This window comes from Eleginops maclovinus, chromosome 4, assembly GCF_036324505.1.
Source record: "Eleginops maclovinus isolate JMC-PN-2008 ecotype Puerto Natales chromosome 4, JC_Emac_rtc_rv5, whole genome shotgun sequence".
Lineage (NCBI taxonomy): Eukaryota > Metazoa > Chordata > Actinopteri > Perciformes > Eleginopidae > Eleginops > Eleginops maclovinus.
This window is the reverse complement of record NC_086352.1, coordinates 5864503-5890687: the sequence shown is the minus strand read 5'-3', so window position 1 is coordinate 5890687 and position 26185 is coordinate 5864503. Positions and strand designations below refer to the sequence as shown.

Genomic DNA, 26185 nt, shown 5'->3' with positions numbered 1-26185 from the left:
TCGCGTGATTATGAGGAGAACTTCCCCACAGTCACACTCGTGATCAAATGTGATGGCCAGATATAAATATCACAGTACAAAGTGCATCAACTCTTTTCTGTGTTTTCCCACCAGTCATGGTTCTGTCCCCTGATCTCGACACCAATTTCATCTTTCTGTTTCCTTTGTATCTAGAGAAGTGGTGTCACTTAGAGTAAAACATTAGCATTTACAGTATATGAAAAGGGAAGCAACAACTTTTTTAATGATAATGATTTACAGAAATTACATTAGTAGCAGATCAGTAGACCAGAGTAACATGGACGCCCTCTTTGCATTCAATAAGGATATATATAAAACAGAGGACATCTTAAACAGACATGTTTGGAAAATATTTATAGCTTCAGAATTCACCAGAAATCAGACCAATGGACGGATCAAATAATTGTTGGTTTGGTCGTTTTGTAAGTACAATGACTGATTTTGATCCGCTGCAGTTCCAGACTCTTATATCACACACACATATTTGTACAACAGAGATAAAGTGCTAGTTGCCAGTCTACACACACACACGTTATGTCCAAACAGTGAAGGGAGTCTGAGGTAGAGTGCAAGAAAGGAAATGACGACATTGACAGCGTTTCACATTGAACAGGTGATCAACTATTTCTAAAGGACTGCAACACATCATCAGACGTTCACAAGTGTCCTGACTGCTTCCACACGTTTGAGGTTACCTGATCTTCCACTTTAATGTATTTCATATTTCAGAGATTTCAGTCTTGCTCAATTTGTATTTCACAGCTTTAAAGTGTAACATGCATTCATTCGTATTATTTTCTACGATTTTAAAGATTGCACTCTACTCCCCGGTTATCTTTTTAGTATTATGGTAAAAACAATCTTTGGTTATGTTATTGCTATAATACCCGCGAGGTCACGTCGCCCAGATGTCTGCAGTTTAACATTGATATTGCTTTTAGGACAGAATCAAGAAGTTAAGTTAAATTAAGCAAACACAAAATGATTTATCCTCGTTAATGTTTTACGCCCTTCCCAGTGAGAGCTGGTTTTCAGCTGCACAGGAACAGTAAGGATTCAGAGAGATGAGAAGATTTGAAACACATTTGAACGGGCTGGATTTTGGCTTTTATCATTTGTACAACAAATAAATAAGATTGTCTGTTTGACTGGGACATCGGTTTTGCTAAATTAGGTCTGCACTTGCAGCACAAATATTCTGTTAATGAAATTACAGAAATGTTTTTACGACCTTTCAAATAGAATTAAGGATATTCATGTTGATTTGTACCGAATGTAAAATAACTGCATATTTGTTTGTAACTTCTCTTCTGTTTTGCAACTACTTTATACGTCAGCATTCACACACACACTGCCCAGGATACCAGCTCTTCAGGACACATAAACACTCAAACACACACACACACACCTTTGGCCATTGGGGATTATTGGGGTTAGGTGTCTTTTCCATCTTCAAGTGTCATGCATTCGTATCACTCAGGATCAGTTCTCTACCTAAGTACACATTTGAAGAACTTCTACAGACTGTAATTTACAGATTCAAAAATATGAATACCAGATTTAAATAAAGGACTGGGTTTGGATACCTGTTAGCATTAGATGAAGTGAAATAAATCCCGCTTTCACTGAAACATTGAAATGCAACACATTAATAAATATAATCTAATGAACACTTTGCACTTATGGTAATCTAAGTATTTTTGAAGTCCCTTTGAATGCAGGACTTTAACACTTTAGTCCTCTAAATACACTTTCAGTACAATATCTGAGGACTAACAGGACAGACTGTGGATCAGAGCGGCGGTCAGACAGAGCCCCAGCAGCAGTGAGGTGGAGGTCCGGACCCCCGCCCTGCTCTCCAGCTGCAGCGTGTAATCGGCCAGCTCTCGTCTGTAGCCCCTCTCCTCCGACACACACTTGTACCTCCCCTCCTGGTCCGGACTCATGCTGTGGATCAGGAGGAGGCCCGGCGTCTCCTCCAAGCCGGAGGAGGCGCCCCCCCCCTGGTAAAACCAGGTGTAGCTGGCGTGATTAGACTTCACCGGGCACTGGAGGAAGTATTTGGAGTTCGAGGGGAGTGTGATGCTCGTCGTCGACTTGTCTGCCTCAGGTGGATATTGGCGCCCTGAGAAGAGAACAGATGGTGTCATTACTGTAGCTTCAAGCGCATGAACGCATCTGTGCACGCTGCCTGGAAACTCCTTAAGCACACAGTGTGCAAGCTGCATAGAAAGGCTGAGCAACATCATAGTAAACATTTTCATTCAGACCAAAGAAAGATGATCTGAATATTTATTATTCCAAGGGCTTGGGAAATTGGGTTTTGTGACAGGTAATCCAAAAAGGAATACACATTTTTAAATAAACGTCAAAGGTTCCACAGAAAGCATCTATGTGGTATTTAAATTGTTCTCTGATGTCTTCAAAGAAGGTATAACACGTGGTTTCAGATGTGGTTTCCCAGGCCCATTTAAACCCTCTGATTTGTCCCAGAATGAAACGAGCTGAATTCTTTTATTTGGAGCTCATTTAAATAATGATGACGAGCTCTGCTCTGATTGGCTGGTTTACAAGGAGCAATCCATGGCTGCCTCAGAGCCCAAGGAAGTAAGGGAACCATGGAGGCTATTGGCATCCAACCTCACATGTCTGAGTCTTTATCGGAGGAGGAAACCGATGATCTGAAGAACAGCCAGTTGGTCGGAGATTGGAGAGCAGCGTTACGGAGCGGTGAGTGTTAGCGTTAGTGTTCCAGCAGCGGGTGTATGCAGATGTTGGGGCTGGACTACCGTGTGTGACGTCACACACAGGGACTGTTGTAATTCGCCCGTTTTACCGCTGCAATCTGCATATTCAAGATTTGCACGTGAAGGAGGATGGACGCAGATGGTTTCTTCCAGTCCACTCCACAAAATCCTCCACCATCGCTCTGTACTCCTCCCCCCGTCCATCCCTTATACACCCTACCACTGCAGAGTCATCCGAGAGCTCCTGCAGGTGGCATGACTCTGAGTTGTATTGAAGTCAGTGGTATATAAGGTGAACAGGAAGAGAGACAGCACAGTCCCCTGAGGAGCTCCTGTACTACCAACCACCACCTCAGACAGGACACTGCCCAGCCGGACATTCTGTGGCCTGTCTGTGAGGTAGCTGGTGTTCCAGGAGATGGTGGACGCATCTACCCCCATAGCCTGCAGCTGGTCCCTCAGTAGCCGTGGCTGGATCGTGTTGAATGCACTGGAGAAATCAAAGAGGGTGATTCTCACAGTGCACCCCGATCCATCCAGGTACGAGTGAGCACGCTGCAGCAGGAAGATAATGGCATCGTCCACCCCCAGGTGAGGCTGCTAAGCAAATTGCAGAGGGTCAAGAAATGATCTCACCTGTGGTCTCAGGTGGGACAAGACCAGTCTCTCCAGCACCTTCATCACATGAGATGTGAGAGCTACCTGCCGATAGTCATTGAGCCCAGAAGGAGTCGTCTTTTTAGGGACAGGAACTACGCAGGACGTCTTCCACAGCACCGGGATGGTCTCCAGGTACAGGCTCAGGTTGAACAGGTGTTGGAGAACAGGAGACAGCTGGCTTTGTCAGCACGCCGAGCTCGTCCATCGTATTTGCCAATGATCTCTCGTTCCCCATTACTATCGCCGGCACTGAAGGTTTATCTCCTCTTCTTCTTAGTCTTCCGCTTGGCTCCAGCTCTGCAGCCTCGCTCATGCCTCCGTAGCTCCTCCGGGATGTCATGCCAGTCTCCGGGCAGCAGCACGGGTCTGCACAGCGTGATCAGCTGCTCCCGGGAGTAAACAATGCCATTGGTCCTTTGTGCGTGGCTCTCCGTTACAAAAAGTGCCGCAAGTAACAGAAAAATGACCAGAGAATGTTCGAGAAAGACCATGGCTGTCCAAAGCCTAAATAAATATGTGAGCTGCTGCAACAGGCTGCCACCTAGCACGGCACCAAAGAGCTAATGTTCAGCAAGATAACACACTCTTCTCGGAAAGCGGCCATGACGTCTGGTTTGCAGAATTTCCCATATCTTGTAAAGCATGTGGGGAGAAAAGATATCTTAGTAGTCGCCCCACAAACGCAGCAATATTTAATATGCCTGAAAGACGTGATGCAGAGACACACGGCTACAGAATGTAATGAGAGAAGTTAGCATCTTTAGAAGAAACATTCTGGGTAGGCGAGCTTATGTTTTAACACACATTCATACATGTAGATGTGTGGAGAGGAGCTGATTGATGTTCTTACAGGGTCTCAAGTTCAAATCTAGTATTTATAAAAGGCACTCACTAGCAAGTTGTATGAGATCATACACACCTCTCTATAACACATTTTACTGCCTTCATGCACCTACTAAAGTGTATCAGGCAGGAATATATGCAAAGCTTTGTACACTTTGAGTTAATATTTCCAACTGCTTTGGCATGGCTCTTGGATTAAGGCGGATATTACATGCACACAGTGTTTGCATAGTATCATCATTTCTACAGAAAGATATTATCCTCATATAGACATACTGTTCCCCGGTGTGTGGTGACAGAGTGACAGCAGAGCAGCACATTTATGTGGTATTGACATCTGATTGCACAGAAACCGAGCGGAAAAGCTTAAGAAATTCAGAACTTGCAGGAAGGAAATGGCAAAACAAAAATAGTGTGTGATTAATCATCACAACTTTAAAGGGGTAGCTCTGAATGTTGGACACAGGACCTCATTTCCAAGTGAGCCAGTGTGCTATTTATCAGTGGAGACCGTTTCCAACAGCTGTCATCCAGGATATAAACCTTTGTGGTGTTATGGAAATGTTGTGTGTAGATTTACATGCAGACTATAGTACTGATGTAAAGACAACATTATTTTTGCACACATCACATCCGCTCTCACGTCTGTGTGTTGCATGTAATTCATTGGCCTTTTAGCTTAGCTTAGCATAAAGCTTGAGACACACTGTTGGAAAGAGCCATTTGTAGTCTTTATGCTAAGCTAAGCTAACCAGATTCTGCTGGTAGCTGCACATTAAGCATTCTGATAGTCATTACCAGCATGTTTGACCATGTGTTGTGACTTTGCCTAATGCAGGTTAATTAGACAGTTTATCATACTTCCAGCTGGGCTGCAGATAAGCCTTATCTTAACTGAATATGAACTTCTTCATGTGACAGTGCAGTGACTAGATGGTTTTATCTGTGTCCTCATTTTCAGCCACCTCTTGTTTGTCAGAACACCATGTATCCTGCTCTGCTATGTACCTGACACACCTATTGATTTAAACTGTAGATTGCAGTGTAAACATCTTCGTACCTGTTCGAGAGGACTCAAACCTCCTTGAAGACACACAGATGTCGAGGTTGGCTTTGATCTCATCCTGCAGCATGTTTCTGTGAGAACAAAAAAGAAAGGCTAGTTAAAAACAAAGTGTGAATGCAGAGTGCTCGACTCCATACACAATCTGGTTGGACAACGGATTTGAGCCACAATTTTAACCACCATTATCTTAGAAAACAGGCTGTCTGTAAATGCTTTGGCGGATCTTGTTATGACTGTGACTGGGTTTTGAGTGGGACTGTTTTTAGTTGTCTGTAACTGTGCTGCCAGGACTCAATGAGACCTATCTCACTACCAATTATCATAAGCAAAGACTACCTGTGTTTCTGTTTCCAACGTTTCTCTGTTTCACCTCGAAACTAAATGGTAATATAACTTAGGTACATTTAGAAAAAGGACAGAACTTTAGGTATCAGATGTACGTAAACACGTGCGATAATAATGCTCCTATGCTAGTTAAGAAACTTGGGAGGCAAGAACACAGACATATATTTAGAGTCTGTGCTTTGAAAGTGTCAAAAAGCAAATAGATGTTCTGAACTCCGTCCTCTTAACTCCTTCTATAACTTCTTTTATATTATTTACATTTTCTTATTCTTCTATAACTTCTTCGTCAGCGAATATTATGTAAAATAATTCCACCTTCTGCAAGAAATCCTGGAAGAAATGATCATTGTTGTTACCTGCACTGTCGTCAGGTAGATTCCTGTATAACCTTAAGAGTTTTACACTCATGTAATCAAGATCCGTTTAACCTGGTGCCTCAGGTCTTCTTGTAAGTAGTTTGACGGGGGGTCTTAAAGGGGGTTTTTGTGGTTTTTGCAGTGCAACACCAGTGGTGCAGTCAGACTCTTAAAATGCAGACACGGTTCAAAGCGGTTTCACACTACGCCAACGTTCATTCTTTTTCCCACATGTTGTCAAACCTTACATTTAATTTCCCCCCGTGCAAAAGGTATGAATCAGACTCAGACTCAGACTCAGACTCAGACTCAGACTCAGACTCAGACTCAGACTCAGACTCAGACTCAGACTCAGACTCAGACTCAGACTCAGACTCAGAATCAGACTCAGACTCAGAATCAGACTCAGACTCAGACTCAGACTCAGACTCAGACTCAGACTCAGACTCAGACTCAGACTCAGAATCAGACTCAGACTCAGACTCAGAATCAGACTCAGAATCAGACTCAGACTCAGAATCAGACTCAGAATCAGACTCAGACTCAGAATCAGACTCAGAATCAGAATCAGACTCAGACTCAGACTCAGACTCAGACTCAGACTCAGACTCAGACTCAGAATCAGACTCAGAATCAGAATCAGACTCAGAATCAGACTCAGACTCAGAATCAGACTCAGACTCAGACTCAGACTCAGAATCAGAATCAGACTCAGAATCAGACTCAGAATCAGACGACATGTTGGTAAAGCTTTTTGTTGATCATGAAAACGCTCAAAGCCATCAAACACGTGACCTGAAAACAAATGTATCACAAGGGTGGAAATATGAGCGTGTGTGTGCCCTTATGGTTTTGGTGGTGTAGTACCAAAGGTCACACACACACACACACACACACACATACACACACACACACACACACACACACACACACACACACACACACACACACACACACACACACACACACACACACACACACACACACACACACACATACACACACACATGCACACACACACACACACACACACACACACACACACACGCTACTCGTACATGCTAAACACAATCAGCTCAGCCAAAACCCACTGACAGGTGTAGTCACAACTGAACTTGAAAAGTTTTATCTTAGGAACGTTTTTTTGTTTGTTGCCATTTTGTCGTCTTTTTTTTGATTTTGTGTTTTTAGAATGATTTTGTTTTCCTCTTTTTACATACCTCAAATCAAGTAACCTGCAGTGGTGTCTTTACCTCAGGAGCTGTAGTATATTTAACCTGAATCAACTTTATTTTTATATTGTTTTTGAACCTAGTTGCAATCAGGGGAAGCCGGGTAAACACCCGCCGCAGGAACCTCGTGTTCGGGGCCTGCCGCCTCACCGTGACCTCCAACTAAAACACACAAGCTCTTTTGCCTAGATAAGTCAAGTTTACAGATACAGTTTGAAGTCTGGTATCACGTTGTTACAAGGTTGAGTCTCTGTGTAGAAGTAGGAACGTCTCTACTTTAAAGAGTCCTCTCCTGCTGATGTTCAGGTGTATATCAGTATGTAGCGTCTCTACTTTAAAGAGTCCTCTCCTGCTGATGTTCAGGTGTATATCAGTATGTAGTGTCTCTACTTTAAAGAGTCCTCTCCTGCTGATGTTCAGGTATATATCAGTATGTAGCGTCTCTACTTTAAAGAGTCCTCTCCTGCTGATGTTCAGGTGTATATCAGTATGTAGTGTCTCTACTTTAAAGAGTCCTCTCCTGCTGATGTTCAGGTGTATATCAGTATGTAGTGTCTCTACTTTAAAGAGTCCTCTCCTGCTGATGTTCAGGTGTATATCAGTATGTAGTGTCTCTACTTTAAAGAGTCCTCTCCTGCTGATGTTCAGGTGTATATCAGTATGTAGAGTCTCTACTTTAAAGAGTCCTCTCCTGCTGATGTTCAGGTGTATATCAGTATGTAGAGTCTCTACTTTAAAGAGTCCTCTCCTGCTGATGTTCAGGTGTATATCAGTATGTAGAGTCTCTACTTTAAAGAGTCCTCTCCTGCTGATGTTCAGGTGTATATCAGTATGTAGTGTCTCTACTTTAAAGAGTCCTCTCCTGCTGATGTTCAGGTGTATATCAGTATGTAGTGTCTCTACTTTAAAGAGTCCTCTCCTGCTGATGTTCAGGTGTATATCAGTATGTAGAGTCTCTACTTTAAAGAGTCCTCTCCTGCTGATGTTCAGGTGTATATCAGTATGTAGTGTCTCTACTTTAAAGAGTCCTCTCCTGCTGATGTTCAGGTGTATATCAGTATGTAGTGTCTCTACTTTAAAGAGTCCTCTCCTGCTGATGTTCAGGTGTATATCAGTATGTAGAGTCTCTACTTTAAAGAGTCCTCTCCTGCTGATGTTCAGGTGTATATCAGTATGTAGTGTCTCTACTTTAAAGAGTCCTCTCCTGCTGATGTTCAGGTGTATATCAGTATGTAGAGTCTCTACTTTAAAGAGTCCTCTCCTGCTGATGTTCAGGTGTATATCAGTATGTAGTGTCTCCTCAACAAGAGTTTTGTTTACTTATATTTCCAGATAGATGAAATTCCTGCAACAACAAAAAATCCCTCACACCTTTCATGTATTGAGATCATTTCCTCCACAAATTCCCAGTCACAATGAGGTACTTTTTTGTAATGGAAACATTTCCAATGTTACTGGTTTAGAGTATCTGTCTAGAGCAACAACACCATGTGACGCTGAGCTTTGCTTTAGTCTGCTGCAAAAAGTCATGACAGCCATGCGTGTGAGGCTTTACTAAATCCACAACCTCACTCATTTCAGTAAACAAGTGCCGGCATAATAATATCCTTGCAGCTCAAACTTAGTCATTCGTTCTGGTGAAACCTCCTGTAGTTAACCAGTTTGTAGAAGGACGTCACTCAGTTGTTTTAAGAGAGCTGAGAAATGAAAATGAGGGCAGCAAAAGTAAAAGCTCTTCATGAATTCAAAGTGTTTTACTGAGTGTGTGACACTGACTAAAAAGACTGTTTGATATCATTTTGCTTGGCCCAATTAAAATATACACAATCCTCTTTATACTACCGTTAGGGGTTTTGCATTGTTCTTGAAAGACTGCTGATTGGTTCTGTGGACGGTTGAGGACTGACTGCTTTACTCAGCTGACAGTAAGCATTATGAAATGTTCAGGAACAACGTGACACTGATCAGATCTGCTCAATACCGGATGTGAAGACGCAGTTACTAATGAAATTAAAAAAAACGAAGCCTGAAGCAAATTACACAGCAATAGACCTCTGTTGAGACAGCTGCTCTCTGGATGACCCTGAGTAACATCGAGTTTCGTAAGGACGTGATATTTTGGTGTGGAAAAGCTGTGAGGACGATGGCAACACAGAGCTTGCATTGTTTGTAAAAGGATGATTGCAAAAAAGGGGGAAACTCCAGCAACATGTTGAACAACTTTTGATGCAACATGGGCCAAAAGTACAGGAGAGACATCGACTGAACCTCTGCTGCAAAGGTTGTAAACCTTTGTTGTAGTATTGTTAGTTCCCAAATACAAAGCTGTGTTGGCTTCATGTGTTTCCTCACATTCATCAGGAACCAATTAAGAATCTGTTCCACAGGCAGATAATGTGTTTCTTACCGATGCCCTTCCCCTAAATGTAAATATTGCATTAAAAGGGTAACAAGTAATGAGAGTGTTTGGATATTAACAAGGAAATAACCATAGGTGCATAAAGATGGGGGTCTTACTGTGTGTTGGGGGTGCAGTGGGAGTCGTTCCAGCTGCAGTACGGGTCTCTGGCCAGGACACAATCCTCACATCTGTCTCCGTATTGGGCACAGTTTTCCACATCCATCTGTACCAGTTCATTCCTGGAGGTCACATACAGCTTCCTCTGCAACACAGAACAGAGGGGGGGTTATTGCAGGGAGCACAAGGAGCAATTGTTACAAAGAAAGAGACATTGGAAGGTCTCAGGGCTGAAAGAAGGTATCAAGAAGCAATAACAGGAACATCATTTCAAATAAAAGCCCTGCATTCAAATCTTACTTTAGTGGAAGCGGATCAGAAGTGAAAGTATGCATTGTGCAAAATGGGTCATTTCTAATCTAATTAAAATGCCAATTTCCATCAAATGTTTCCCACACTTCTTGAGCTTTGTATATTATATTCACATTTTCAACCAGTTCTTAGTGTTAGTGTTGACTCCAGACATTATTGGGGTTCAAAGGATCATAGAGAACATTTTTAAAATGGCATTGTCTTCATCTCATGTCTTCATCATCTGAGTCATATATTGCACCTCCAACAACAAATAGATCAGAGTTCCTTTACTTCCTCTCCAGAAGAAAGGAGAGTAAAAGAAAGGATCAGAAATCTCAGTCTCAGTGTCAGCCTGCTGCCTGCCACTCGTCCCCCGGCAGACCCACCGGACATCCATCCCCTATTTATCCTCTGTGAGCTGTCTCTGCCGTCTGACCAGACATCTGACCCCATCTCCATATTTCCGGACTCGTTAAACCCTTTCTGACCCACAGAGAGATTGTTTCCTGGCAGCACTTTAGCAGTTTATGTAGAAATCTGTATTTCGGTTTGAGGGCGCACGCCGACAGTAAGAGACCCTGATACCAGGTATACACTGAACCCAGCCTCTGATCCCCTCTAAGAAAGACTTTGCTTATCCTTTATTCAAATGAAACAACTTGCCCTTTTTAAATTTAAACTGATATAACCTCATTATTACCACATCCTATACCCATTTCCCTTTGACTCACTAGAACCACATGACCTCCCACACCCCCACCCTGTGTGTCTTTTGGCATTACTCACAGTGGGGGAGTGGAGGAGTAAGCTGAGGATGTGGTCTCCGTGAGCGAACGGTTGATACTCAGCGATGATGAAGGAGTGATTTTCCTTCTGCACCACCTTATGAATACCTCCTTTACCTGTTAAAAAATACAAAGGAGGGATGATTTAATATTCAGACATGCAAACACACCCACCAATAGGAAACCACCCCCTCTGGTTTCATCATGTCAGGATGACTCCTCCAGTCCAAACCATCCAGTGTGTAGAGGAAATATGCATGAGTAAGCGGGGGCAAAAGACCTGCAGGGTGTTGATTCTTTACTCTGAAAGATTATTGGCAAAGAGAGGACAAGTCATGGAGTCTGACAACCATAGTGCTCACCCACAGGTTTCTCTCAGGGTATGAATTTGATACCTGTTGCACTAAACCACATCTACCAGATGATGAACAGAACACCCTGCCAAGTAATCCAGGTGTCAGGACGCCTTCACACCATTGGTAAGATGAGGGCTCTTAAGGTCACAACAGCCTGTTTCAAAAGGTGAGATTGTAGGAGGAAAAGAACCTAATTTGACTCTCAAAAGAGATGAAGCCACGACGAATTTACATACCAGCTTTCCCTAGAAAATCCTAGTGACCTTTGGGTCCCTGTTGGTGTTCGAAAGACGTTACAGAAGGCAGAAGAAGCTGATTGCGATTTCAAGTGGGTTGATCAAGAGTTATTTTGGGATCTCTTTATACAGAGGGCTGTGTAGGTTAAAGGTGACTGGTTTGAACTACTGCAGTGCCTTTCGTTTCTGAATCAAGTCTGTACGAAAGTCAAAGCTCGGATTGGCCAACACACATCATCGCACATAAACCAAAACCCCGAGGACGTGAACGGACGATAAAGCACATAGTGGCCAAACCGTGGTCCTACACCTCAGTGTTAGTGCGTGACGGTGTTGGAAAATATACTGAAGTATGTCGAAGCAATTCACGGCAGTTTTCTGGGATTTCAATAAAGTAATGTTATCTTTGGTTTGATTAGTTATGAAATAGACACGTTCTCTCTTGTTTTGGTGAAGAATGTTTCAAATATGGAGCTACTTTCGTCATGTATTAGAAAGAAAAGCGAGTAAAATGTTAGCACAGCTTGAATACAGTCATGTTAAAGTCATTCAGCTATGAACAATGAAATATATCATGGTACTAAATGTATTCCGCTTTGGAAGCAGTAATCAGATCCTTGAGTAAAAGTACTCATGAGCGTTATCAAGTCAGCGATCTGAAAAGGTTTCCCTAAACGAATAAATGTTGTATCTTTTTGAAATGATTTGATTTCCTTTCTACTTTTTATTGAAACAGTTTTTCAAAGACGTCGACACTTTCTCAACAACACCGTACATGCACAGAACCGATCGGGTTTCCTGTACTGATCGGATGGTGACAGGCCCAAACAGACTTTTCCCCCCTTGACTTACATTGGGAAACAGAGAGGAAGAGTCTATCACTAAAGTACCCGGACCGACACTTGAGTAGCTCTTATTTCGATCAGTAGGTCCTAAAAGATGTAAAAAGCACTCAAGGTCAAATCTGGAGTTATTTTCCCTTGGCTTACTGTATGGAAGATGCAGATGTGCATTCTCTATAGGGCCCAGAATCCTGATGATCCGGATATTCTGAAGATAAAAGGTAACTGCGTCTCCAACACAGTTACCTTCATGCCTCCACAAGACATCTTCATTGAGATGGACGGCGTACCAATTTGTGCCGCTCCAGGCCTCTCTGTAACTGATAACGTGCAGATGGATATTTATGGTTTGCACACTATCAAAGTCCAGCGAGCGGACCGGGCGTTTGCCGATCTTTTATAGACCTGCTCCACGAAATAACTTCCCACGTGGCTCTCATCAACACACACACCAATCATGAAGTAGGACAGTTCAGAGGTTGGCGAGTTAACCAAAGCTCTGTCTTTACAGTTTGATGGTAGATGAGTTCACCTCCTGTATTATGTAATCAGTTTCACATTTCTTCATTTTGTTTTTAAGGAGTGCTTATCATAAGTGATTCACATATCATGTCATAAAGGAAGTGAAATAAAAACCAACTGCTCATGCGTTATTCCTCAGGATGCTCTCATGCTTTTGGGAAATAACAATACACACCCAACCAAACCCCCTGCAGTCAGGGGAAACCACACCTGTCTCTCGGGATTGAGTGGCCCCTGAAAGAATTCATTTTACAGACGATTCATCCAAACCCCCTGCAGTCATTTCTGAAAGTCCCTGCTCTGATTTCTGGTGTTAAATGTTATCCATCTAATGCATACTTGTACTTTCTTCCTGTTATTCAGAGTAAAGGTTCACCTACAGGTTATCAGGCTCTAAACGGAGTCATGTTCAGTCCTGTTCTGCATAATGTGGTATTAGTAATAAGTTCTTGCAACAGCTACTAGCTTCCTGAGTTGAAATGTAAAACAATAGGTGTTAAAATGCCTTCCTTGTCCACGTACTCTCTTTTTATGGTTGTCGGGGTTCATAAAGGTCCATCTTATCTTATCTTAAATGCACATTACTCTAACGGTTTCCTTGGTTACTCACGTAGAGACAGGTAGAGCATGGTGTGTGGATCGCCCCCGTTGTTCTGAGCAGGGTCCACGTAGATGTGTGTGTAGTTGTGATGGTTGGAGAGAATCGGACCGGTGTTGTAGATGGGCCGAACCCAGTCCTCCATCTCCGAGTTCTCCTTGATCTTCTTCAGGACGTCCATGTGAATCTTTGTGCTGTCCTGGTCGCACTGAAGGAAAGATAGGATGATGTGAAGCGTCGCTAGCCTTTATGGTCTCCTGATTTCAGACTGAAGCTGGCTTCTCAATTTTAGCGATCGAGATTAAAAACCAAACATTAGTTTTGAAAGTCCTGACTGTTCTTTTAAATGCTTTGGATTCAGTGTCACCATCTTATGTCTGATGGATAAAAATCCTCACTTTTCCATCTGCAGAAGCTCCTATTTCTCAACCAGATAAACAATTTAGAAAAAGCTCTGCATTATTTCTGATCTCTCCTCCTGATCTGGTGCTTTTTTCACAACTCATTTTATCAGCTGTAGATCTAAAACCAAATCTCTAAACTAACTAACTATATTCTATATATTCTATTCTGTAAGAAACGTTCAGATAACTCTTATAATAAACAGGGCATTCGCACAGCAAAAAAGAGCTAGAAATGATCAACTTAATGCACATTTTGGGAAAGAATGGCATGTATTGGTTCAATTGAAAGAACTGCATTGAATTGCATGTGAAGACAAAGTTGCAGATATGGGACAAGATTGCACAAAACTGCATTAATGGGATGAAATCGCAGGTAAAGTCAGTAAATTTGCACATATGGGCGAGAAACTGTATATTAATCTTTGTCTTTCAAATGTTTTCGGCTGAAATCAAAATACAAACACTTTTATAATTGCATCTTAAATATTTTTGCACTTCACTTTAAGGCTACGAACATCAAATTAGGCTCAAAATTGAACACATAGAGTCATTAAAACCAAGGATGAGAGTGCATTACTGTTTGATGCAACCACTGGGGCTCTGAGAAGGCAGGGAAAGTGGTTTTAAAACACCAAAACTGAACAATGACTATGCATTTTAACACCAATGTTTATTTAAATGATTTTTAAAAGTCAAGGTGTGTTCCAAGATGTGCAGACATTAAAGAATCATACCGTCCTGAGTCTGCCGTTCTGGGGGTCTTTGCCTTTGAATGTGGACGTTGTGAAGATGTGTTCAATGTCTCTCATGGTGTAGACACACACAGCACTCATCCCCCTGCAGACACACACACACACACACACACACACACACACACACACACACACACACACACACACACACACACACACACACACACACACACACACACACACACACACACACACACACACACACACACACACACACACACACACACACACACACACACACACACACACACACACACACACACTGATCAGCTGACACACGCACAGCTGTGTTAAACAGAACCGAAATTCTAAAAAGGGAACTGAAGTTACCAACGATAAACAAGTCTGTTTCCTAAGAGTCTATGTTCATATCTTCCCTCCGCTTGCTATTACATGTCTTTTCTTCATGTGTTATTGTATGATGTATGCTGGACCTCCTTTGTGCACATGACAGCAGAACCTTGAGTCTCATGGTGGTTAGTGGTTGTTTATCTTAGGTTCAAACAGCTGACACAAACAGTGAGTCTGCAGTTTGACAGAGTCCACCAAAACAAAGATTATGCTGGTTTGAGCTTCTCATCTCTGAGGGCGACTTTGATCTGAGGATGCTGGGAGGGAGGATTACATTTCAGGACAAACCACATTTGGTTAGGATCATGCTGAGGCTACCTTAGTATAAACTGGGCTTTGTTTTATCTTATGCCTTCTCATATGATTTTAGTTCCCTGTTTTATTTTTGAAATCTTACTTCCTGTGTCTGATTGTCTGATTGCCTTCACTTGCTGCCCCAGTGTTTCTTTAGTTTGAACCTTGCCTGCTCCTGCAGCTTTTGTGTTTTGTAATGCTCCTGGTTCCACATTCCTGCCTAACCCTGAAATAAAGCTGACTTAATCTGTTTTATCTATATGACCCTTGCAGTATTTTTGTTTCTTGTTATGGTCTGCCCTAGATTTATTATGTCTGTGCTTTGAATTGTTTGGAGGAGCCTTGGACTTCAGCTTTCCATGGCTATGTGACTATGCTGTAGCTTTTGAAAATATCGAGTCGAATACTTCATTCTTATTGGTCAATTTGGAAATTCCACAAGCTGTTAACTTCTGCTAAAAGATCAATGCTAAGGAGAACGGACCGTTGCCAAGGAGAACAGACCAAGGAGGATCAAGGGACTGTGTGCTGAACTGTCCTCGGTAAGGAAAGAGGTTGGGACAGAGAGCGCTGGGCATCAGAGGAACCAACAGAAGAAGACAGACAGGAAGTAAACACTAAAAGGGGAAGAGCAGCAGAAAGACAGGAAGCAGATTATCCCCTCACATGAATGCATGATAATGGGTTCCTACCATTCATTCCTGAAGAGTGCATAAACCCTGGTGTCCTCCCACGGCTCCGCCTCCACCGTGGCTACATCCACCAGCTCAGAGAAATGCCGCCGGCTCTTGGTGTCTCCGCAGAAGAGCCGAGCGTTCACCTGGGACGTCCAGCTGAACTGCAGCAGGTTCTTCGGACCGCCGACATCTCTCTGGAAGAAAACGCAACGCCAGACGATCGATCACTCCTTCAAAACGCACGAGCAATGAGCATTTACAGCGTGGAAAATGAATACTGGTTACAATTACTGCTTAAAGAGCTACGCTGTGCTAATGTATGGTGCTAAAGGAGTCGATTCATTCATTAGATCTTAAAATGTAAAGCAGGTCACATCAGTGTTGTAGTACTCGAAGTCTCAGTCTTGGTCTTGATCTCATCCTGGTCTTGGTAAACTCCAGTCTTGGTCATGACTTGGTCTAGCCCTCTTAAAATCTAGGTCTGGGTACAATCTGGAAAAACAGAGCAATTAAGCCCTCCAATCCACAGTAGCTTCTGAGTGACCTGAGTGACCTGACTGAGAGGTTTCATTTTTCATACAGTTTGAGCACATTTAGAAGCAAGGACCTTTCTGGACTTCAGCACTCAGTAAGAGAGAGACTATAGTTATTTTCTGTGCACCAAACAGAAGTAGCTTCATAGGAAATGAGAAACAACAAGTTATTTTAAATATGCAGAAGATATGGAGATATTCTGAACACCTCATCTCAATCCAACCCTAGCACATATCTGCTTCTAAAAGTGCGTTTGTATTCTTGAAAGCTATCCTAAAATATAAAAATGCAATCCTAATTTTCAGCCCTGCAGGTCTCACCATGCACACCCGAGTCACGAAGGGGATCCACATACCGCTGTAGAGGCCTGAGTCTGTGTTTCTCTGCTTATAGAAGCCGAACACTTTGCCCTGCAGGTCTCTGTCTCTGCTGGGCACCAAACCCACATAGTGCTGCTCTGAAGGGGGGAACACAGAGTCAACATGAGTCTCTATAGCCTGGGTTAACGTCATCTAACTAACCAATCTCCATGCATATACCTCTATCGTGCAACGAGGGTCCAACTCGGTTGCTTCCAAACCGGTGGATCCCCACGTCCCCTTTGGATCCGGAGTATGTGACGTAGAGGTCACTGTCTGCTGATTATTCAGACACAGGACACAGTGTTATTTTTAGAAAGCTCATTTAGAAAGCAGAGATTTGTTAGCACATAACCCCCTGTGTACAGAAACTCACCCACGAGAGCGGCTGGTTCTCCCTCCTCTATGATGAAACCCCGGATACTCCCTTTAATCTTCTCCATCTTTCCAGAGGACATGCACCTGGGGGGCTTCTCTGATAAATCCTAGAGTAAAAGAGACAGAAAACATCTTGTGAAACACATGTCATTCAGAGGTTTAAGACGAAGAAGACACATGGGATGTGAAGCTAGGGTCTCCTGAAGCTGACTGAACTTCATCTTTCACACAATGCACTGTAGGGAATATGCTTGATGACAGACTGTGTCACTTCTTCCCTACTTATTTTCCCTTGCATAAAACAAAGAGGAGGAAGAGCCTTTAATAAAGAGTAGAGACATCGTCTGAAATGGACCAGCTTTAGTGTACGGAGAGAGATGAAGCACTCTGAAAGGATCCAAAAACAAAACTGAATATGTCAAAACTTTAAGGTCTTGGGACTTCTTAAAGTTGACTGTTATCTGAAATGTAATTATCTTAAACTGTAATGTGTCTGTGAGGCTGTGGCTCAGTGGGGTAATGCGTCGGATCAGGGGAGCGCTGGTTCAATCCCCACTGCAGTCAGCATGAGAGACACCTCAACCCCAGTTGCCCCTTGGAGATGTCCCGACCCTTAGCCTAGCCCGCTAGCCAATAGGAGCGAGTATCCCACAGTGAGCCTCACCATATCACAGCAGGCCGTTTCCTTGCCGTCGGTTCCACACAGGAACAAGTTGTTGGCCCCCATCTTCTGGACCAGACTGATGTTGTAGTCGCAGTCCTAAGGGAAGAGAATATTTCTGGTATTATAATCTAGTCCCACCAACATTTAGCACTCTGATCTTTGCTTTAATTCTTAGTTGTTTTACCCCTTCCCCTCTCTGTGGAGGATCAGCTTTGAGGCACTCTGTCCACGGCACATTTATTTCCTCTGGCTGTGAAGAGAAGAGCATGCATCGTTTGTTTGCTTTTTACTGTTTCATGTCATGTGTTCTATTGTCTGTATGACACGTGTTTGATTAGGCTCTTGTGCGTCACTATAAATACATGCCATCTGCTCCTCGATTGCAGGTGTTGGCTCAAAGCTGCGTAACATCATTTAGAGACGTTCCAGAGACGTTCCCTACCTCGGGCCGGTTTTGAAAGTTGAACGAGTTCAGGTGTTTGGGTCCAGCAACGATGACCTTGTTCGGCTCTTTTCCCAGAACAATCCCTGCAGGTGCGTGGTGTTCCAAGAGTGGATGCCTTGTCATTGCAGTCTCTGAAATAAAGGAAGTATTGAATGATGAACACTGGGTGTGCAAAAGGTCAAATTGATAGTAAACACCTCTTTGGTTATACAGTACACAGTGGAACTGTTGCTCCACGCTTCGGTTCAGCTGATATTTCTCAACTAATATTGCATTAATGATTTCTTGTTTTCCTCCAGTGCTTCTCTGTTTAATATCTCAAGTACATCAGGATGCATTTTCTCTAAATGTGGTACAGATACTAACAATCCCTCTGACAAAACATCACTACAAGGTTTGGTAATCCTCTGACTTCTCCCACTACTGCCAAGATTTCACTTGTACAGAAGAATATTTCAAAATGAAATTCATAGGCCGAACATAATATCCTATTACTTTTCTCTCTTTGTGTATGTGTATTGTTTCCTGTTAATACGTCTGACTTATTTAAATAGCTTCAATGTCTGCAGTAAATCCAGCAGCTACCCTGCAGTATACAAAGCCATTCAAACTAGCTGCACCTTTACCAGCTCTGAGAACACTTTAATGATCAATCATTATAAAACATATCAGAGATATTATTCTGAAATGGACCAATCAGACAATGACTACTTTTACTGTCGCTACTTTAAGTACATTTAGAGGAGAGTACTTTCTACTTTCACTGGAGGAACATTTAGAATACTTTCACTGTGACAGAGTATTCCTACACTCTGGTACTTCTACTTTACTCAAGTACAAGACCTGAGTACTTCTACTTTACTCAAGTCGCTCTGAGACTCTCGCTGTCTTCCAGTAGCTGCATAGTCCTGGCAGCGGGACAGCAGGCTTGTGGACATTGATTTGGAAATGCAATGTCTGATCTGTTTACGTAACCCCTGCATCCCCTCAAATAGCCCTAAGTGTCCCAGTACCCCCCGGTCGGAAACCAGTTCAACCCCGCGATGTCAGACCGGGTCCCGGTGTGGGGAGCGCGGACCGGTTCCTACCTTTGGGAGTGAAGATCATCCTCGGGGCGTGCTTCGAAGTCGCCTCGGTCGAAGTATGAACGCGGGAACATGTTAAATACAGAGAGAATAATAAGAGAAGCATTGTAGCTGTGAAGTGTGTGAGGCTCTGCTCCAACACACACTGATCTAACACACACTGCTGCAGCGGGGTGTGTGTGTGTGTGTGTGTGTGTGTGTGTGTGTGTGTGTGTGTGTGTGTGTGTGTGTGTGTGTGTGTGTGTGTGTGTGTGATAAACCCCGCCTGCCATAAACATTAAATCCATGACAAAAGATCATTTTAAATATGACAGACTTTACTTACCGACAAATACAAACAGCATTCTGAGAGGTATAGTACATTTACTCAAGTACAAGACCTGAGTACTTCTACTTTATTCAAGTACAAGATCTGAGTACTTCTACTTTACTCAAGTACAAGATCTGAGTACTTCTACTTTTACTCAAGTACAAGACCTGAGTACTTCTACTTTATTCAAGTGCAAGATCTGAGTACTTCTACTTTACTCAAGTACAAGATCTGAGTACTTCTACTTTACTCAAGTACAAGATCTGAGTACTTCTACTTTACTCAAGAACAAGACCTGAGTACTTCTACTTTACTCAAGTACAAGATCTGAGTACTTATACTTTTACTCAAGTACAAGACCTGAGTACTTCTACTTTACTTAAGTACAAGATCTGAGTACTTCTACTTGACTCAAGTACAATATCTGAGTACTTCTACTTTACTCAAGTACAGGATCTGAGTACTTCTACTTTACTCAAGTGCAAGATCTGAGTACTTCTACTTTTACTCAAGTACAAGACCTGAGTACTTCTACTTTACTCAAGTACAAGATCTGAGTACTTCTACTTTTACTCAAGTACAAGACCTGAGTACTTCTACTTTTACTTAAGTACAAGATCTGAGTACTTCTACTTGACTCAAGTACAATATCTGAGTACTTCTACTTTACTCAAGTACAGGATCTGAGTACTTCTACTTTACTCAAGTGCAAGATCTGAGTACTTCTACTTTTACTCAAGTACAAGACCTGAGTACTTCTACTTTGACTCAAGTACAAGATCTGAGTACTTCTACTTTACTCAAGTACAATATCTGAGTACTTCTACTTTACTCAAGTACAAGATCTGAGTACTTCTACTTTGACTCAAGTACAAGATCTGAGTACTTCTACTTTACTCAAGTACAAAATCTGAGTACTTCTACTTTACTCAAGTACAAGATCTGAGTACTCATACTTTACTCAAGTACAAGATCTGAGTACTTCTACTTTGACTCAAGTACAAGACCTGAGTACTTCTACTTTACTCAAGTACAAGACCTGAGTACTTCTACTTTGACTCAAGTACAAAATCTGAGTACTTCTACTTTACTCAAGTACAAGATCTGAGTACTTCTACTTTGACTCAAGTACAAGACCCGAGTACTTCTACTTTACTCAAGTACAGGATCTGAGTACTTCTACTTTACTCAAGTACAAGACCCGAGTACTTCTACTTTACTCAAGTACAGGATCTGAGTACTTCTACTTTGACTCAAGTACAAGATATGTATATATATATATTACTGCAGTGGTTCCAAACTTTGGGTGTGATTTATTGACGAAGGAAAAAGTGGGTCCTGAGAACTGTCTCCCCTGCCTCTCATTACAACCCCCCCCCCCCCCCCCCCCCCTATTTGTAACACTTACACCCAAATAACCACAACACATAAACGGGATGATTCGATTTGTGTGTTTTCGGTGTCCTTTCTGGGGATATGTGTTCTTCGGGCGCATGATGCTTCAGTTTCAAGAGGGGTGCACTTTTATAAAAGGCTCAGTGTTTGCTTGATTTGAAAAACCTGTGCTGAAACAATTTATTTGTTGTTGATTTAGCTCATTAAAAACCCCATTTTCTATTTGGTAAATCAATTTAACAATCGAGGGGAAAAATAAACACATATAAAGGGAAGACAGTTTGAAATGTGTAGTAGAAGGTGTCAAGTCATTCAGGTGTTTCTGTAACCATGCGAGGGGGTCAGGCAATTTGCCAAACATAATATAAATCAAAACACAGCTTCTCAGAACTACAAAACAAACTCTAAAAACCCCTCTTATTCTCATACAAGGGGGAACAAACTAATAGTGTGGTTTTACCTGAAATGTGGGTAAAAAAAACGTTCCCAAAACTTAAGGGACTTTGTAAATAATAAAGTCCCAGGATCCTCTAATTGTGCAAAAATAAAGTATACTTTATACTGACATCGTCTTCAATCCCCAAATCTTTATTATTAATACATTTTATTTTGATTTATTTGTTTTATAGGTTTGAACTTATATTATTAACAGTTTTATCAGCAATGTTTCCTTTTAAGTTGGTCAATTAACCTCTATTATAATCATCCTTAATATTTGTATTATTTATGTTTATTATATGTATTTCTTTTGGGTTTTTATATTTGTTGTATTGATTCATTTTGTCTTCCTTTATTCTACGAGTCATTATAAATAGATAAGGACAAAATGGTCCAGGATTAAAAGCACGGATAATAGTGTGTTTAATTTGACGACTGCAAAGCTATATTAAGCGCCTATTCAAGTGTAAATCTGTAACACACACACACACACACACACACACACACACACACACACACACACACACACACACACACACACACACACACACACACACACACACACACACACACACACACACACACACACACACACAGGGATGATTCAGAGTTGTGTGTGTGTTAATGGGTGCTCCTTCTCCTGCCCGAGAGGATATAGTAAAAGTTCTGATCCGGAGCGACATGAGGCTGCCTTCCAGACCCCCTTTGGCCGGAGGGCGGACACATTTATAGAACAACAGGGAACAGAGTCAGTGTGTTTGCAAACAGGCATGTCAGTTCTCCGAAACACGCTCTTTATATTCAGCGTTGTTGAGGTTTAACGCGTCACAGAAAACTATTTTCTCACTTAAAGGAAAAACCAGCCACTCCGTTACATCCCCCACCAAGGTCGAGGGGACCAGGGGACAATAACAAAACAACCAATAATGGAGAGAGTCAGAGTGAAAGTTAACAAAGGTGTATTAGTCTTTCAGATGAGGAGGGGGAGGAGGAGGAGGGGGAGACGAGGGATATTGTGCCAAACAAAAGAAATAAATACAACAAAACAAGACCCCTCTCTAAATCTATCCTTAAAACAACAACTCAAACAAACCCCCCCACTCTCTGCAGGATGGAACAAAGCAAAATACAGGGGCGGCAACAATCCACTAACCTAGTGTGGCTTAAACTACGCGATGAAATGTAGAGGGTACCCCAAACTTACCTAACGCCTCCACCTCCCACCACACACACCTCCACAGTAAACAGAACAAGACTCTGTCTCGAGTCACACACTAACACAATGACCCTGCAGGCTACGGAGTCCGCAGCAGGCCCAGGTCAGAGAGACAGAAAGCTTCCTGGCTGCTTCCTTTGTGATCAGCCCTGCCTGCTGATAGGCCAGCTGAGGGTGAGGGGATCCAATCAGCCATCAGTCTCAGGTGCAGCAGCAGGTACCGATCAGCTGCATTGAAGAGAGGGGGAGAAGAGAAAAGAGCAGGAGGGAAAACAACAGCACACGTTCAGCCTGCCTGGCATGTAACACACACCATGATCACTTGTGTAGTAATGACCTTGAATTTCTCGGAGGAAAATCCCTTTTTCTCGCTTTAAGTTTGAAGGACACTCCGGAAAAGAGTTGATGAATTATTACACGGCTCAGTTGAATACTCGATCTGATTGGTCAATTGGGACATTTCAGAGGTAAATATGACAGTCGAACAGATCGCTGTTAAGGACTATGAACTAAGGAGGCCTCTGGACGTCAGAGACCAGAAGCAGACAGACAGGAACACGGTCAGGGCTCTGCAGCGTTTAAGGACCTGTTAGTGGATCAGAAACAGGATGGGGCTCAGTGATCCACCTGTCAGGTGTTGTTTTTCCAACAGTGTCCTCCTCTCTGCACATTACCCCTTACTTACACGATGAGAAACTCATTCTGGATGGGACACTGGGATTTTTGCCTTTGCAGACCATTTACATGCACTAAAACCAATAGAGCACTGAAGGAGAATACAAACCAGAAGCAGCATTTTCCAGTTTTAGGTTCAATAACTCACAAGCACATGCAGTGTCACTTACACTTTATCTAATAAAACAGGTAGGAATAACAGTCTGATGCTTGCACACGCAAAACCACGTTTTATTTACCAAAAAACAAACCCCTACAAATGACCAATGAGTGAGATGCAGCAAGTATACCTGAAGCGCTGGAAATTGAAATGAGTATTCTCGGTCGCTTCCTGAGTAACAAATACATGAGGCTTTCTCTCTGAGTCGTACAGGAAGTCCCAACACTGCATTGTTGTTCCTTCTTCAAAATGAAACTTTTTGAGAAAGTTGTGAAGGCTGAGCAGAAAAGTGAGTGAGAGTTGGAAGCTTTACGTCATCATTCTCTGATCCTCATTTCAGAACAGCATCTCTTCAGCGATCCCCTTTCATCTTGCTTTGAAAGGAAAAAGAAGTGAAACTGAGGCTGATTTGGAGGTTTGTTGTGTGGGTTTAGAAGAAGAGCCTCGTGTGTAGGGTTTCTGAAAGCCAGCTTCCACAGAATAAGAGACTTAAAACCCCTTTCACTCATGCACTGCAACCCTGACATCCTCAGCGGGAGGAGGAGGAGGAGGAGGAGGAGGAGGATGAGGAATTACATATCAGAGAAGGAGACAAAGAGGAGTTCCTTACCGTTTTCCTGAAGTATAAAACATCTGGAATGCAAACAGAACATAATATATATTGTTAATTGGGCAAACTACGACGAGCTGTCAGGATTACAGCTTTCTGTTCTGTATTTTCCTCTGGTTTTGCTTCCTCGTCCTGTACCTGACTTGTTCCTCTGATGTGTAGGAGCTCTTCTCTGGTGAGAGAGCACGGTGTACTCAGTTTAAACACTGACTTAACAAAACACAGACTAAACAGTGGACCAATGTCAGCATGTCAGCCATCTAACCTGCAGGAAAGGTGCATCACAAATACAGTTGGATTGATTAGTTCTGCCCTCTAGTGGTTATCACTGGTTCTACATGCACACAGAAACAATATAATACATGATCACATTAGAGTGAAAACATACATGTAGCGTGACAAATATGAAGCTCATGCTCATGGGTTTTGAAGCAGACTGGGTGGAAAGTGTTGTTGGCTGGCTGGAGGATCATTAGCTCAAAGAGGAAGGGGGGGGGGGGGGGGGCATTGTCATAAATCCATTCAGGGTCTCTCTAAGCGGAGAGGAGTGACTCACCCTCTTTTGTTTGTACCACATTGTGTTGGATGTGTGGGCGGGAGTATATCTGATATGTTGGAGACCCTTCATGTTTGTCCTCTGGAACAGTTTGATGTTTACATTTAACTAAGTGAGGGTTTCATACCAAGTCCACCTCATACTTTAAAGAGTCCTCTCCTGCTGATGTTCAGGTGTATATCAGTATGTAGAGTCTCTACTTTAAAGAGTCCTCTCCTGCTGATGTTCAGGTGTATATCAGTATGTAGAGTCTCTACTTTAAAGAGTCCTCTCCTGCTGATGTTCAGGTGTATATCAGTATGTAGTGTCTCTACTTTAAAGAGTCCTCTCCTGCTGATGTTCAGGTGTATATCAGTATGTAGTGTCTCTACTTTAAAGAGTCCTCTCCTGCTGATGTTCAGGTGTATATCAGTATGTAGAGTCTCTACTTTAAAGAGTCCTCTCCTGCTGATGTTCAGGTGTATATCAGTATGTAGAGTCTACTTTAAAGAGTCCTCTCCTGCTGATGTTCAGGTGTATATCAGTATGTAGTGTCTCTACTTTAAAGAGTCCTCTCCTGCTGATGTTCAGGTGTATATCAGTATGTAGAGTCTACTTTAAAGAGTCCTCTCCTGCTGATGTTCAGGTGTATATCAGTATGTAGAGTCTCTACTTTAAAGAGTCCTCTCCTGCTGATGTTCAGGTGTATATCAGTATGTAGTGTCTCTACTTTAAAGAGTCCTCTCCTGCTGATGTTCAGGTGTATATCAGTATGTAGAGTCTCTACTTTAAAGAGTCCTCTCCTGCTGATGTTCATGTGTATATCAGTATGTAGTGTCTCTACTTTAAAGAGTCCTCTCCTGCTGATGTTCAGGTGTATATCAGTATGTAGAGTCTCTACTTTAAAGAGTCCTCTCTTACTGATGTTCAGGTGTATATCAGTATGTAGAGTCTACTTTAAAGAGTCCTCTCCTGCTGATGTTCAGGTGTATATCAGTATGTAGTGTCTCTACTTTAAAGAGTCCTCTCCTGCTGATGTTCAGGTGTACATCAGTATGTAGAGTCTGTACTTTAAAGAGTCCTCTCCTGCTGATGTTCAGGTGTATATCAGTATGTAGTGTCTCTACTTTAAAGAGTCCTCTCCTGCTGATGTTCAGGTGTATATCAGTATGTAGTGTCTCTACTTTAAAGAGTCCTCTCCTGCTGATGTTCAGGTGTATATCAGTATGTAGAGTCTCTACTTTAAAGAGTCCTCTCCTGCTGATGTTCAGGTGTATATCAGTATGTAGAGTCTCTACTTTAAAGAGTCCTCTCCTGCTGATGTTCAGGTGTATATCAGTATGTAGAGTCTCTACTTTAAAGAGTCCTCTCCTGTTGATGTTCAGGTGTATATCAGTATGTAGTGTCTCTACTTTAAAGAGTCCTCTCCTGCTGATGTTCAGGTGTATATCAGTATGTAGCGTCTCTACTTTAAAGAGTCCT

At 42.4% G+C, this 26185-nt stretch overlaps 1 protein-coding gene and 1 long non-coding RNA gene across 3 annotated transcripts; both read right to left on the bottom strand.

The window, feature by feature from the left end:
• Positions 1-218: 218 nt before the first annotated feature.
• Positions 219-19589, bottom strand: LOC134863617 (semaphorin-7A). Of its 2 annotated transcripts, none has more exons than XM_063882239.1 (14): positions 19368-19589; positions 18277-18410; positions 18019-18084; positions 17835-17930; positions 17169-17277; positions 16973-17071; positions 16754-16890; positions 15915-16093; positions 14560-14662; positions 13434-13629; positions 10869-10984; positions 9788-9933; positions 5332-5408; positions 219-2146 (listed from the first exon to the last, which is right to left on the bottom strand). In XM_063882239.1, the coding sequence occupies exons 1-14, from the start codon at positions 19468-19470 to the stop codon at positions 1794-1796; spliced, it is 1914 nt and encodes a 637-aa protein (XP_063738309.1). In that variant the 5' UTR covers positions 19471-19589; the 3' UTR covers positions 219-1793. The 2 variants fall into 2 exon arrangements, with proteins under 2 accessions (XP_063738309.1, XP_063738310.1); XM_063882240.1 differs by having other exon boundaries at positions 16973-17068.
• Positions 19590-21570: 1981 nt separating this feature from the next.
• On the bottom strand, positions 21571-24380 carry LOC134863671 (uncharacterized). Its single transcript, XR_010165696.1, has 3 exons — positions 24307-24380; positions 24169-24191; positions 21571-22951 (listed from the first exon to the last, which is right to left on the bottom strand). It is a non-coding gene; the product is annotated as an uncharacterized LOC134863671 (long non-coding RNA).
• Positions 24381-26185: the final 1805 nt, after the last annotated feature.

Excerpts from the sequence above, each read along its gene's own strand:
- LOC134863617 (XM_063882239.1), bottom strand. The coding sequence starts at position 19,470 with ATGCTTCTCTTATTATTCTCTCTGTATTTAACATGTTCCCGCGTTCAT. Across the intron at positions 18,411-19,367 it reads GATGATCTTCACTCCCAAAG|AGACTGCAATGACAAGGCAT; the intron begins GTAGGAACCGGT and ends CCTTTATTTCAG. Across the intron at positions 9,934-10,868 it reads TACTCCTCCACTCCCCCACT|AGGAAGCTGTATGTGACCTC; the intron begins GTGAGTAATGCC and ends TCTGTGTTGCAG.